The 14,804-nt window shown below is 39.0% G+C and overlaps 1 protein-coding gene across 1 annotated transcript in view; it reads left to right on the top strand.

Moving 5' to 3' along the window:
* The first annotated feature begins 3,710 nt into the window (after positions 1–3,710).
* LOC126187853 (cilia- and flagella-associated protein 157) overlaps positions 3,711–14,804 on the top strand; it is a 171,377-nt gene continuing 160,283 nt past the window's right edge. The window contains exon 1 of the mRNA XM_049929168.1: positions 3,711–3,844. Coding sequence (XP_049785125.1) covers positions 3,711–3,844 — 134 coding nt within the window. The remainder of the gene's footprint in view (positions 3,845–14,804) is intronic.

The following is a 14,804-nucleotide window of genomic DNA, read 5'->3' as shown; positions in this document are numbered from 1 at the left end:
TAGATACATCCTTTAGGAACAATATTTTCATTTCTCCAGATAATTTCTATCCCTCTCAACTGCCTTACACCATCTTGGAACCAGCACCTGTATACACACATGGTCAAATTCTGGACCAACCTGTTGGAGCCACTGTTTGGCAGCATGCACAAGGGAGTCATCATCTGCAAACCTTGTTCCACAACGAGAGTCTCTCAGTTTCCAAAAGAGATGATATTCACATGGAGCCAAGGAAGGACTGTAAGCCGGATGTTTCAGTGTTGTCCATCCGAGATCACTTCCATGGTTTTTTGACTGACATCTGGCCGCGCATTGTCGTGCAACAGCAAAACAGCCTGCTTTTGCCGATGTGGTCGAACATCACTCAGTTGAGCTTGAAGTTTCTTCAGTGTCATCACATATGCATCAGAATTTATGGTGATTCCACTTGGCGTGATGTCCACAAACAAGAGTACTTCGGAATCGAAAAACACCGTAGCCATAACTTTTACAGCAGAAAGTGCAGCTTTGAATTTTTTTTTTCTTGGGTGAATTTGCATGATGCCACTTCATTGATTGCCTCTTCATCTCTGGTGAAAAATGATGGAGCCATGTTTCATCACCTGTCACAATTCTTCCAAGAAATTCATCTCCACCATTCTCGTACTGTTCCAAAAGTTCGCTGCATACCGTTTTTCTTGTTTCTTTGTGAGCCACTGTCAACATCCTGGGAACCCACCTGGCAAATACCTTTTTTAACACCAACACTTTCAGTATTCTGCAAACACTTCCTTCCCCTATCCCAACGTAGCATGACAATTAGTTCACAGTGATGCGTCTGTCAGCAGTCACCAATTTGTTAACTCTCTGTTCATTTTCTGGAGTGTGTGCAGTATGAGGCCTGCCATTGCGAGGACAATCCTCAATATTGCTGTGCCCGATTTCATCACGTAACCTGCTTGCCACCAACTGACTGTACTGCGATCGACAGCAGCATCTCCATACACCTTTTTCAACCTCTTGTGGATGTTTCCCACAGTCTCGTTTTCACAGCACAGGAATTCTATGACAGCACGTTGCTTCTGACGAACGTGCAGTGTAGCAGCCATCTTGAAGACATGCTGTGAGGGAACAGGTTGAACTAAGTTTGAAAACAAGCAGGAAAGATGTATCTACACACTGTAAAACTTTCACACATGCAGAATGAAAACTCTATTTTTACAAAAATAGTGTGCATTTCTTTTGGAGTGACCCTTGTAGCACTGTGGTTAAAATTTCACAATTCATTCTAAAGTCATTCTTGTTGTTGTTGTTGTGGTCTTCAGTCCTGAGACTGGTTTGATGCAGCTCTCCATGCTACTCTATCCTGTGCAAGCTGCTTCATCTCCCAGTACCTACTGCAACCTACATCCTTCTGAATCTGCTTAGTGTATTCATCTCTTGGTCTCCCTCTACGATTTTTACCCTCCACGCTGCCCTCCAATACTAAATTGGTGATCCCTTGATGCCTCAGAACATGTCCTACCAACCGATCCCTTCTTCTGGTCAAGTTGTGCCACAAACTTCTCTTCTCCCCAATCTTATTCAATACTTCCTCATTAGTTATGTGATCTACCCATCTAATCTTCAGCATTCTTCTGTAGCACCACATTTCAAAAGCTTCTATTCTCTTCTTGTCCAAACTATTTATCGTCCATGTTTCACTTCCATACATGGCTACACTCCATACAAATACTTTCAGAAACGACTTCCTGACACTTAAATCTATACTCGATGTTAACAAATTTCTCTTCTTCAGAAACGCTTTCCTTGCCATTGCCAGTCTATATTTTATATCCTCTCTACTTCGACCATCATCAGTTATTTTGCTCCCCAAATAGCAAAACTCCTTTACTACTTTAAGTGTCTCATTTCCTAATCTAATTCCCTCAGCATCTTCTGACTTAATTCGACTACATTCCATTATCCTCGTTTTGCTCTTGTTGATGTTCATCTTATATCCTCCTTTCAAGACACTGTCCATTTCATTCAACTGCTCTTCCAAGTCCTTTGCTGTCTCTGACAGAATTACTTGTAACTAACAGTCTTCATTCTTGTACATTCTTGTAACTAACTACAAATACCATTAGGTTTTAAATCTTGTAGCACATAAATGCAAGATTCCCAAGGACTGTGAGAAGGCTTCTGCATGATGCAGTTTGCAAGAAGATTATTCCATAGAAGAATATATGCAAAACTTGCTAGCAGTGCTGTCCTCAAGCCAACTCAGTGAGAGAGATTTTTAAAGTCAAAGCAGGCAGAAGTGAGATTTCTGAGAAACTTATCTATGTACTTGTGGCCCCTCAGTTTCTTATTCATCTGTGTGCATAGACATTTCAAAGACAGAATTTTATTTAGTGTATATCCATTGAGCTTCATTTTTTGTGCCAGTAAGTTATATTTTTGCGCTTGGAATTGCATAATTTGAATTTTTAAAATATTTAAAAGTTAAGATTCTGGCTGTGAATCAGTTGTTTGCGTGTTCTACTCTTTAAACTGAGTCCAGGGTAAACACACATGAACTATTTCAAGGAAGAAAACGATCTCTTAACACACAGTTACTTAGAACAGAACAGATGATTAATGCAGAGATATATGTACAGGGTAACTTTATGATGTGTACAGAAAATCAAATAACATACAGATAATGTGAAAGAAATCAAAAAGCTCAGATAATGTGAAAGAAATCAAAAAGCTATGTACCATCTTTTACCCACACCAATATTTACACAACTATTGCTACTTTTCTGTAGTTCACAAGTGACAAGTTGGATGACCATAATACTATCTGATTTATACATAAAATTATTACATTATAAAGTTTCATCAAAATGATGCACGTTGGTCACAATATGTACTAAAAGTTTATCATGAAGCAAGCAAAAACTTGTAGTAACTGTGGTAACACCGCACATCAGCCCAGCTTGCCTGGTAATATTGTAGTTTTCCTTGTACATGAGCCTTAAATTTGCATCTTTCATCATACAGGTGTGATGACCTGCTTTGGCTACAGTGTTTCCAAGATCATTTCTATAAACAAACAAATATTGACTAAACTATTGGCTGAACTAAAACTGAAGAGGATATTTCACCTGCAAATCACCAGTACTTTCTGCAACAATGTTTCTGTATGTATCAAAAAGTCACTGTGAATATTGTGAGGTCAGAGAAACTATACTAGAAACATCATTGTGTTACTGGCAACATTTGCGCATCTACATAATGATATACACATTTATTTTCTATGTGTATCTCTAAAGGTTCTTACAATTTTTGTTGCGAAGAACTGAATGTACATCAGCTGCTAATTATTTTACTACTAAATTTAAAAGTTTGTCTGAGAAACATTGATAGTAATTTCTGAAATCCAGATGGTGAATGAGAAATTTATGTGTTGTGTGAACCCCACTCCTGTTTAATAACAAGAAAGTACTAAATGTTAGAAATATAGCTGCAGCCACCTTTCACAATGCAAAAGAATTAAAATTTTAGTGCTTTCACTCTGTGAAAGTTGGTTGAGCATGCAGTTTAACATTGACTTTAACAACCATAGTTCCATATCCATCATGACAAATTCAAACAAGTACTAGCATAATTGCAGTGCTGATTATATCTACGGGCCTGCTGACAAATACAATTTTTTTCAGTGCTTTCAGGCCAGGTAAACAAAACTACAAGAAGAGAGCAAAAGAATGGGGAAGAAAGGAAAAGGTGGGAAGAAAGGCAACAAGAAAAAGGAAAAAGAAGAAGTAGTTGAGGAATTAAGTGAGGTAGACAAGGAATTGTATCAGCTTCAAATAACCGACCTCACAAGGAAAGTTGAGAGGTAAGTCTGTTAAGAAAGTTTCAAGAACCGGCTTTATAGGATGACTCTAGGGATATAGTACAATTCCCCATATCTCTCTCATATGGGGATTGTGCATGCACAGAGGCACTGAAACAGTCATTCTTCCCAAGCTCCACACATGAATGGAATGGGAAGCAATCCTAATAACTGGTACTATGGGACATACTCTCTGTTGTACATTTCACGGTGGTTTGCAGAGTAAAGATGTAGATGTAGAAGCATATTTATTTATTTAGCATCCATGTCATCGTACAAACGATATTGGACTTGTCATACATAGAAATTAACAATATAGAGTATAAAAAATGAAATTGTCTACAATTGGATTTGTCACACACAGAAATTAAAATATAGAATGTACAAAATGAAATTGTCTATAATAAATGACAGCAAACTTACAGTTTCTTTCCACATAAATACTTTATAGTAATTTGTTTCTCAGTAAAAATATGTAACTAGTACTATAGATGGTAAAGTATAATAAAAGCTGAAACAAACGAAGATAGAAAATTTTGGAGGTTAGTTTGTAAAGTCATTTTCTTGGTCTTCAAGATATTCATTTATTGAGTAGCAATATTTATCAATTAAAAATTTTCTAAGTTCCAATTTAAAATTTGTATTGTCCTTTAAATCTTTAATGTACTGAGGCAGTGCATCATAGAGCTTAATGCCCATGTGGCTTACATGCTTCTGAGTTCGTGTTCTTCTTACTTGTTCTATGTGGAGATCATTCTCGTTCTTTGTGTTATAGTTGTGACAGTCTGCATTTGTGTGGAGATTGCTTAGATTAGCTTCGGTTAAGAGCACACATTTAAGTACATAGACTGATGGCAGAGTAAGTATTCTTAACTTTTTGAAAAGAGGTCTGCAGTGAGCTTGTGTTGGACTGTGGGTAATTATTTGAGCAGCCCGTTTCTGTAAAATAAAAATGTTTTTCAAATTAGATTTTGAGATTTTGAGCTGGCCCAGACACTATTCCAAATGAGGCAACAGAATGAAAGTACCCGAAGTATGCCATTCTGATGCCTTCTAGAGTGAAAACATTTGCAATAACTCTCAGTGCAAAGCAGCCTGAGTTAAGTCTGTGTGTAAGAAATTTTACATGGTGTTTCCAATTCATAGCTTCATCTATATGCATTCCTAACACTTTTGCAAAATGCACTGTCTCTATTAGTCTGTCATTCAGTTCTAGATTAATATCTTCATCCTGAATCATTTTACCAAACTGTATGTAATTTGTTTTCTTTGCATTGAGTGTAAGTTTATTTGCACTGAACCAAGTCTCAATACTTTTTAGGATTTTGTCAGTAGTTGACTGTAACAAGTTTTTAAAGTCGCTCACTATCAAACTTGTGTCATCTACATGTAGTACAATTTTGGCTGTATTATATTGTAACTGTAAATCATTGACATATATGAGAAAGAGTAGTGATCCTAAGATGCTGCCCTGGGGTACTCCTAAAGGAACTTCTTTTGCTTCTGAAACTAACCTTGTTTTTTGATTTGAATTTACAGTGGTGAGCTCTACAATCTGAGATCTGTTTTTGAGATATGACTCAAACAACATTTTAACTCTTCCTCTAATACCTACTGCTTCCAGTTTATGAAGGAGGATTTCATGTTAGACCGTATCGAAAGCTTTAGATAGATCTAAATTGATTCCTACTACACTTTTGTTTTTCTCCAAATTTTTAATTATTTATTGGGTGTAGTCTATGACTGCAGTTTCTGTGCTTCGTTTTGCATGAAAACCATGTTGATTACTATTCCAAAGTTTATTATTGTCTAGATAACTAGTGACTCTCAATTTCATCAGTTTCTCTAATATTTTGGAGGAAGCAGGAAGAAGTGATATGGGATGGTAGTTTTCTATTTTATGTCTGTCTCCATTTTTAAATAGTGGCCTCACTTTTGAGATCTTCAGTCACTGAGGAAATACACCTTCACTTAAGGATAAATTTGCAATATGTGCTAAAGGTTTTGCAACCTGCACTGCAGTCCTTATTATAATTGAAACTGGTACTTCATCAACACCTGCTGCTTCTAATCACTCTAATTACTTCCTGTTCATTTGTTGAAGGAATATTCATGCTGCAGGCAACCCTTGGAGCATATATTATTTTTTGTTTTGTGAAGTTTAAGTTTAGTGAATGTGGTACATTTAAAAACTAGTTATTGATATAGTTTGCCATTTCATTCTTTTCTGTATTGCAATTTTCACTGCTTTTGAGTATTATTTCTTCCTCTTCTCCCAAGGTAGTAGTTTCATTCCTCACAATGTCCCATATAGTTTGTGGTTTGTTGTCTGAGTTACTGATTTAGTTATCATTATATAGCAACTTTGCCTTTGCTATTGCCTTTCGGTATATTTTTCTGTATGTTTTTACATAATCTACAAACTGTGGATCTGAGCAAGTTTTAATTTCTTTGTTCAGTCTTTTCATGGTGCACTGGAAATCCTAATGCCTGTAGTTACCCAAGGTTTGTATGCTTTTTGTTCTGAAGACTTGGACCTCACTAACTTCTTAGGGAAATACATTTCAAATTGTGACATGAATATAGAAGAGAAGGTATTATATGCATTATTTGCACTTGATTATGATCTCACATCTGTCCAGCTTTCAGTGGTTAGACAGTTAACAAAATGTGTGCACTTTTCTTTAGAAAAAATATGTAATCCTTATGGTATCAACTCCTAGAGAATCAATTTCATATTAAGCTACTAGCATACTGGGAAAGTAAAAATTTAAATACACTCATGAGTCTAGAATGACTATATTAAACACCACAGTTCTGCATTTAAATTCAGTTTCAGCTGTGATTAATCATAATGAAACTGTTCCTTCAGAATAACTTCCAACATTTATTACATTAGTAGCCCATAATGGCAACTGATATTCATTTTAGTTAGGAGAGTGCACATAGCAGAATGACTCAATATCATGGAAAAACAAATGAGTAAAAGAAACCATGCATACAACTGAGAAGTTGAAAGAGAGATAGTTACCATGTTGGGGAGATGGCACTCCTTAAATTTTGTGAATGAAGCAGTTGAGGATGTCATAATCATGATGCTGTCAGGCTTTGCACTGCCTGGTGGACAACTATGAGTAGAGAAGAAATGAATCAAGCATACATCAACAGATTTGACATTTGTCAGATAATTTAAGTCAGCTGCATGGGTCAATCCACATTAAAAGTTATACTAACATTTTTATTTTTATAAAAAATATGTCAAAAGTCGACCATAATCAGCTCAAAAAAGATATGCACACTGCTGGCAGAGCCAGCTACTATGGTCAAGAAACTATCAGAGATGAGGTGATGGTAACTGAAAAAAATTGAAATAATTTCTGTTCGTGAATGGTTGCTACTGAAATGAAACCTTACAGATACAGAATGTAAATGAAAAGTATGATGCATTTATTGCAGCAATTAAATATCATTTTAATGTAGCATATCCCATGGTAAAGAGAAAACAGAGGCTGCAAGATCAAACACACTGGACTACCTGTGAAATATTAGAACAGCTTATGAAGCTGTACAAACTGAAATGGATGGGAAAAGCTGAAAATTGTATAACATTACACAAGATGAACAGGAAAACAATGAGAGAGAGACAAAAACAAGCTCAATTAACACCACATTTTGAACTCAAAATTGTAGATAAATGCAGCTTGGAACATAATTAATACTGAGAGAAAGGAAAAATATGGGACTAAAAAACAATGTAGGTCAATGAAAGCAAAGAACACAGTAGTTACAGTTAGTGGAGGAATATCAAACTTACTCTATGATAATTACATAACTGTGGCAGAGAACTTAAAAATGGAAAGAAATGGTCCAAAAGTGAAGAGTACTAAGGTACTGAAAACAACACACAAAACCACATTCCATCTGTAACAAACACAACTGCACCATATTCTTAATGAATGAGCTATTTAAAATATGCAGCAAACAGCTTCTGTGCACAATATAACATGGGCTTTGTGAACCATATGTACAGTATGGAGTGACTGTGTGGGGAAACTCAAACATTCAAAAAACAAAAAGAGTTGTGAAACAAAATTAATTGAGAAGTAAAGATAATAACTAAAAGAGTGAAATGTATAATATCTTTTGTATTGTTTCTCTGTCTTCTCTCTTTTATCATACTCCCATGTTGCTGGTTCTCTTTAGTGTCTCATGTTTTATGTATTTGCAAGTAAACAATAATAAATTGTGATATTTCACTATATCAGCAAGTATGTACTGTTATTGTGGATTAATGTTGTCAGAAGCATTTTAAACCACAGGTCTGGCTGTTGTGGCATCCCTACTCTTACCCTGCTCCCAACCCCTTGCATCAGCAATAGACCTAGATGCAAGACCTGTCCCATTCATCCTCACACCACCACATAGTCCAGTCCTATAACAAACATCTCCTATCACATCAAAGGAATGGTTACATGTGAAATTGGTCATGTGATCTACAAACTAAGCTGCAACCACTGTGTTGGTTTCTGTATGGGCAGGACGACTAACAAGCTATCTGTCTGCATGAATGACCAACAGCAAACTGTGGCGAAGAGACACACCCAGTTGCTGAACATTCTGACCAAAACAACACTTTTCATTTCAATGACAGATTCACAGCCTGTGCCATCTGGATCCTTCCTACCAACACCAGCTTTTCTGAAGTGCACAGGTGAGAACTCCCCCTGCAGTGTAAGCTCATGTCTGCAGCTAGTAGCCCTATCCTGTCCCCACCATGTCCCTGCATACTTCCACAAGCAGCACCACACCTTCCCCTGCCTCTTCCCTGCTACTCCTCCCCCTTTTCACCCCATGCCTCCTCCTTGCCCACACCATCCACCACATTTCTGCTCCCATCATATACAGTTTCAGTCTACAGTCTGGCCACAGTGGCTGGAGACATGGTCGTGTGTGTGTGTGTGTGTGTGTGTGTGTGTGTGTGTGTGTGTGTGTGTGAATTCAGAAGAAGGCCTGTTGGCTGAAAGCTTAAATGCATAGCAGTCTTTCCGTTGTGCCAGTCTGTGACTTAATGTCTCCCCTGTATGGTGAGTAGCAATCTATCCGTTTCAAAATACTATTGTTATTTCATCCTGAAGTTTCCATTGTTTTGACAGTTTGTTACAGCTCACTTGAAGATATATGAAACATGAGACAATACAGAGTATCAATTGCATGAAACTAAGACAAAGGTGGTAAGATAGAGACAATGATATAAAGCATAATACATATTTCACTCTTTCAGTGACTGTCTTTATTTATCAATTAATTATGCGGCCACACAGTGTTCACACTACATAAAAAATCAATTAGGATCATTTGAAAAAGGACGTCTGAAACATACAGAAACTGCTTCAAAAATCTAGGCATCTTAACTTTTACAGCATTGTTCATATATAAAACAGCTCTGTACATATATAAAACAGTAACATACATAATAAAAGATAGTTCAGACTGGATCGAAAATACAATACTCAGAACATATAGAGGATGAGCAATATATGGAGCCCAACCTACCAACTGATAATACTTGAAAAAGGACTTCATTTCTCAGGTACATAACTGTTAGGAAGTCTGCCTAAAACCCTGCATGATAGTACATATGACACCAACTTTTCAAGTAAGCTCAAGGACTATCTGGTGGAAGAGGAGTTTTGCAGTGTTAAAGATTATCTACTAAATTAAAGTTACATGTATTGTTTCTTACACTCAATGATGTTGCAGAGTCTAATCAAAATGGTTGGTGCATAGGAAATAAGTGATAATAAATGTTTTCTGCTTTTGATGTGTCCTATATTCCACATGCATTTACTGTATGCAATGTAATCCTGTAGGATCAAGTAAAATTAAGTTCAGTTCTCAGTAGATAAATTTGCAAATAAAGAATGTTGTTTGTTATCATGCTCTTCAGTCCAAAAGTTCGATTCATGCAGCTCTCCATGCTAGTCTGTCCTGTAAAAGCCTCACCTGTGTGTAACTGTTACAACTTACAACCATTTGAACCTGCTTAAAATAGACTCAAATCTTGCTCTTCCTCTACAATTTTTAAACCTCACATTTCTCTCTGTTACCAAATTGACAATTACTTGATGCCTCAGCCAGTTCCTCCTCTTTGTCAAGTTGTGGCGTAACATCTTTTTCCCCTCATTTGATTCAGTACTTCCTCATTTATTATTCAGTCTGCTCATCTAATCTTCAGCATTCTTCTGTACACCATATTTCAAAAGCTTCTATTTTCTTCTTGTCTGAACTGTTTATTGTCCATATTTAACTTCCACACAAAGCTAAACTCCAGATAAATACACTTAAATTTATATTCATGTTAACAAATTCCTCTTTTTCAGGAAAGCTTTTCTTGCAGTTGCTAGTCTTTGTTTCTTATACTTCCTAATTTGCCACCATTAGTTACTTTAGTACCCAAATATAAAACTCATTTGGTACTTATAGTGTTTCAGTTGCTAATCTATCTTCCTAATTTGCCACCATTAGTTACTTTAGTACCCAAATATAAAACTCATTTGGTACTTATAGTGTTTCAATTGCTAATCTAATCCTTTACCTCATCTGATTTTATTTGATTACAATCCATAACCTACTTTTGTTGATGTTCGTCTCATTACATCTTGTAAAGACTGCTCATTCTGTTCAACTGCTCCTTTACCAGTTCTGAGAGAATTTTAATGTCACTGACAAACTTCAAAACTTCCATTTCTTCTCTCTGAACTTTAATTAATAACATCTATGTGTTCTCATTTGCAAATGACTACCAGCCATGAAACATGCTGCAAGAAGCAGCAGACAGAATCAGGTCCATACTCAGAGAGTACTCATGGCAAAATATGTGACCCTGGACAGCAAAAACATACTAATAGATCCAAATGAAGCCATTGTAACCAGGTCTGAAACATTGGTTTTGCACGTAATAAGATTTTAATGACAAAGCACCATAATCAAAAAACATACAAAGATAGTGAGATGCACGGAATTTCTAGTTTTTACAATAATGAGAAGAAAGTTGAGTACAGAGTCCCACAAGGCTGAATTCTGCTGTATGTAAATGACTTGGCCAGTAAAAGAACTGATACAACATCAGTACTCTTTGCAGGAGACTCTAATATTTCAATTAAATCACGTAGTGAAGAAAATCATACAAGCTGCTTGTCAATGGTTACAATGTGCCATGGAAGTATAAGTCACTACTGACATAAAGAATTAGGTTTTTGGTGAATTTCTCAATTTTTTTAAAGAAAACATGCAGAATGCAGAAAAAGATTGTCAATATTACGTAAAGGAAAGATGATACTGACCATATAGCGGAGATGCTGAGTCGCAGATGGCAAAACAAAAAGACTGTCACAAATAAACTTTCAACCAACAAGACCTTTGTCAAAAATAAATATCACACACACACACACACACACACACACACACACACACACACACACACACATGACTGCAGTCTCTGTCAGCTGAAGCCACACTGCAAGCAGCAGTGCATGGTGGGAGTGGCAACTGGGTGAGGGTAACGAGGAGGCTGGGATGGGAAGGGGAAGGATAGCAACTTAGGGGTGGGGGACAGTGAAGTGCTGCTGGGGAGCACACAGGGATGAGGTGGAGAGAGGCTAGGGTAGCTAGGTGCAGTCGGGAGGTTAGATGGAGGGCAGGGGATAGGTGGGAGGGGTGGGGGTAGCAGAAAAGGAGAGAAATAAAAAGACTGGGTGCGTTCCTGGAATGCGGCAACAGGGGAATGGATGGATTAGGATAATGACTAACTACGGTTTAAGTGAAGAGGGTTATGGGAATGTGGGATGTATTGCAGAGAGAATACCCACCTGTGCAGTTCAGAAAAGATGTTGGTGGGGAGAATCCATATGGCACAGGCTGTGAAGCAGTAATTGAAATAAAGGATGTCTTGTTGGGCAGCATGCTCAGCAACAGGGTGGTCCACTTGTTTCTTGGCCATTCATGTGAACAGACAGCTTGTTGGTTGTCATGCCCACATAGAATGCAGCACAGGGGTTGCAGCTTAGCTTGTAGATCGCATGACTGGTTTCACAAGTGGTCCTGCCTTTGTTGGGATAGGTGATGTTTGTGACTGGACTGGAGTAGGTGGTGGTGTGAGGATGTATGGGACAGGTCTTGCATCTAGGTCTATTACAGGGATATGAGCCATGAGGTAAGGGGTTGGGAGCAGGTGTTGTGTAGGGATGGATGAGTGTATTGTGTAGGTTCAGTGGGAGGGGTGGGAAGGATAGTGGGCAGGACATTTCTGATTTCAGGACATGATGAGAGGTAGTTGAAACATTGGTGGAGAATGTAATTCATTTGTTCCAGTCCTGAGACTGAAAAGATAAGGCATGGGAGATTTGTTTTTGTACAAGGATGGGAGGATAATTATGATCTGTGAAGGCTTCAGTGAGACCCTCAGTATACTTTGAGAGGGACTGCTTGTCACTGCAGATGTGGCAACCATGGGTGTCTAGGCTGTATTGAAGGGACTTCTTGGTATGGAATGGGTGGCAGCTGTCGAAGTGGAGGTATTGATAGTGGTTAGTAGGTTTGATATGGACAGATGTATTGATGTAGCCATCTTTGAGGTGGACGTCAAGTTAACAGGGTGTGATTTGGGAGCAGTGAGTGTGTATCACAGTTGGATGGAGGAGTGAACTGAGTCAGGCAGGGTTCAACAATGTCTTTGGTTTTGCCACCAAATGGTGGCAAAAAAGTGTTGCCAATGTAGGGACCTGGAGAAGGGGAGAAAGGGCTTTAACAAGTCCTGTGTGACTGAATTTGGGAATGAGACAAAAGGTGAGGCCTTTGGAAAGGACTGATATTTCTGTGCTGCTAAGGCTTCTGGTGTAAAGTTTCATGACTGTGTTTCAGATCTGTTTATGTTCTGGATTTTGTGTGGTGGTGAGAGAGAGTTTTAGAGAGTGGGGTAAATGTAGCAGGTCTGTGAGAGACAGTTTGTCAGCTATGAGGGGCCATGGGGGAGGTTTGGAGCTTGTTGTAGAAGTGGTGGACAGTAGTACTCCAAAGTGGGAGTAGGAAGTGAGGAGGATGTAGAGTATCCAGAATTTCTTAACCTTGAACCTTGCCTTACTATCGTTCCCAAAATCACTCAACATGCAAACTAAATTTACATCCACAGAAAGAACCACAGTCCACCACCTAAAAACTGATACCGACCTCATAACCCTACCTGCGGACAAAGACTGCACCAGTGTTTTGTTTTGAACTGCAAGGATTACCTAGCACAAGGACTCCACCAGCTGTCAACCTACAAACTTTGCCACAGTGACCCCAGTCCAGAAATCCAACAGGATCTCCAGTCACTTCTCAAATCCTTAGGCCCATCCCAGAACCTCTCCCCGGAGTCCATCTCTCTGCTGACTCCTACCGCTCTCAGCACTCCTACCTTCTGTATGCTTTCTTAAGTCCATAAACCCAACCACCAGGATGCCACATTGTGACCGATTAATGTGCCCCCACTGAGAGAATCTCTGCTCCCATAGACCAACACCTTCAACCTATTACCCAGAATCTACCCTCCCATATGAAAGATACCAACCATTTCCTCCACCGACTCTCCACAGTTCTTGTCCCTTTACCATAAGATGCCGTGCTCATCACTATTGATTCCCACCCCTTTACACTAACATCCCTAATGCTCATGGTCTTACTGTTATTAAACACTACCTTTCCCAACGCCTGATGGATTCCAAACCAGCAACCTCCTTCCTAGTCACCAAGACAAACTATATCCTTACACACAATTACTTCTCCTTTGAAGGCATTACCTATAACAAATCTGGGGTATGGTTATAGGCACCCACATGGCACCATCCAATGCCAACCTATTCATGGGCCATGTAGAGGAATCCTTCCTAACACCCAGAATCCTAAACCCCTCAGCTGGTTCAGATTCACTGATGACATCTTGCGATCTGGATTGAGGATGAGGACACTTTATCCACATTTCTCCAGAAACTCAACAGCTTCTTCCCCATTTGCTTCAGCTGTCAATATTCTACCCAACAAGCCACCTTCATATATGTTGACCTCCATATCAAAGATGGCTACCTACTTCAGTACCTCTGTCCATACCAAACCTACTAAACACCAGCAATACTTCCACTTCGACAGCTGCCACCCATTCCATACCAAGAAGTCCTTTCCATAAAGCCTAGCCACCCATGGTCATCACGTCTGCAGTGATGAGAGGCCCCTCTCAGAATACACTGAGGGGGTCACTGAAGCCTTCACTGACTGTAATAATCCTCCCAACCTTGTACAAAAACAAATCTCCCATTCCTTATCTTTCGTCTCCTACCACCTCCCAAAGTCTTACCATCTGGTCACAGAGGAACATTACCTTCATAACTCAGCACCACCCAGGACTGGAGCAACTGAATTACACTCTCTGCCTGGGTTTTGACTACCTCTCCTCGTGCCCTTAAATGAGAAATGTTCTGCCCAATATCATTCCGACCCCTCCCATCGAAGTATTCTGCTATCCACTGGCCTATACAATATACTTGTCCATCCCTACACAACACCTGCTCCCAACCCCTTACCTCATGGCTCATATCTCTGTAATGGACTTAGATGCAACACCTGTCCTATACATCCTCCCACCACCACTTACTCCAGTCCAGTCACAAACATCACCCATCTCATCAAAGGCAGGGCTACCTGTGAAACAAGTCATGTGATCTACAAGCTTGAGCTGCAACCACTGTGCTGCATGCATTCTATGTGGGCATGACAACCAATAAGCTGTTAAGCTGTCTGTCTGCATGAATGGCTACCAACAAACTGTGGCCAAGAAACAAGTGGACCACCTTGTTGCTGAGCATGCTGCCCAACACGACATCCTTCTTTACACCTACTGCTTCACAGCCTGTGCCATATGGATCCTGTCCAC

This window comes from Schistocerca cancellata, chromosome 5 (assembly GCF_023864275.1).
Source record: "Schistocerca cancellata isolate TAMUIC-IGC-003103 chromosome 5, iqSchCanc2.1, whole genome shotgun sequence".
Taxonomy (NCBI): domain Eukaryota; kingdom Metazoa; phylum Arthropoda; class Insecta; order Orthoptera; family Acrididae; genus Schistocerca; species Schistocerca cancellata.
This window is presented reverse-complemented; position numbering and strand designations above follow the sequence as displayed.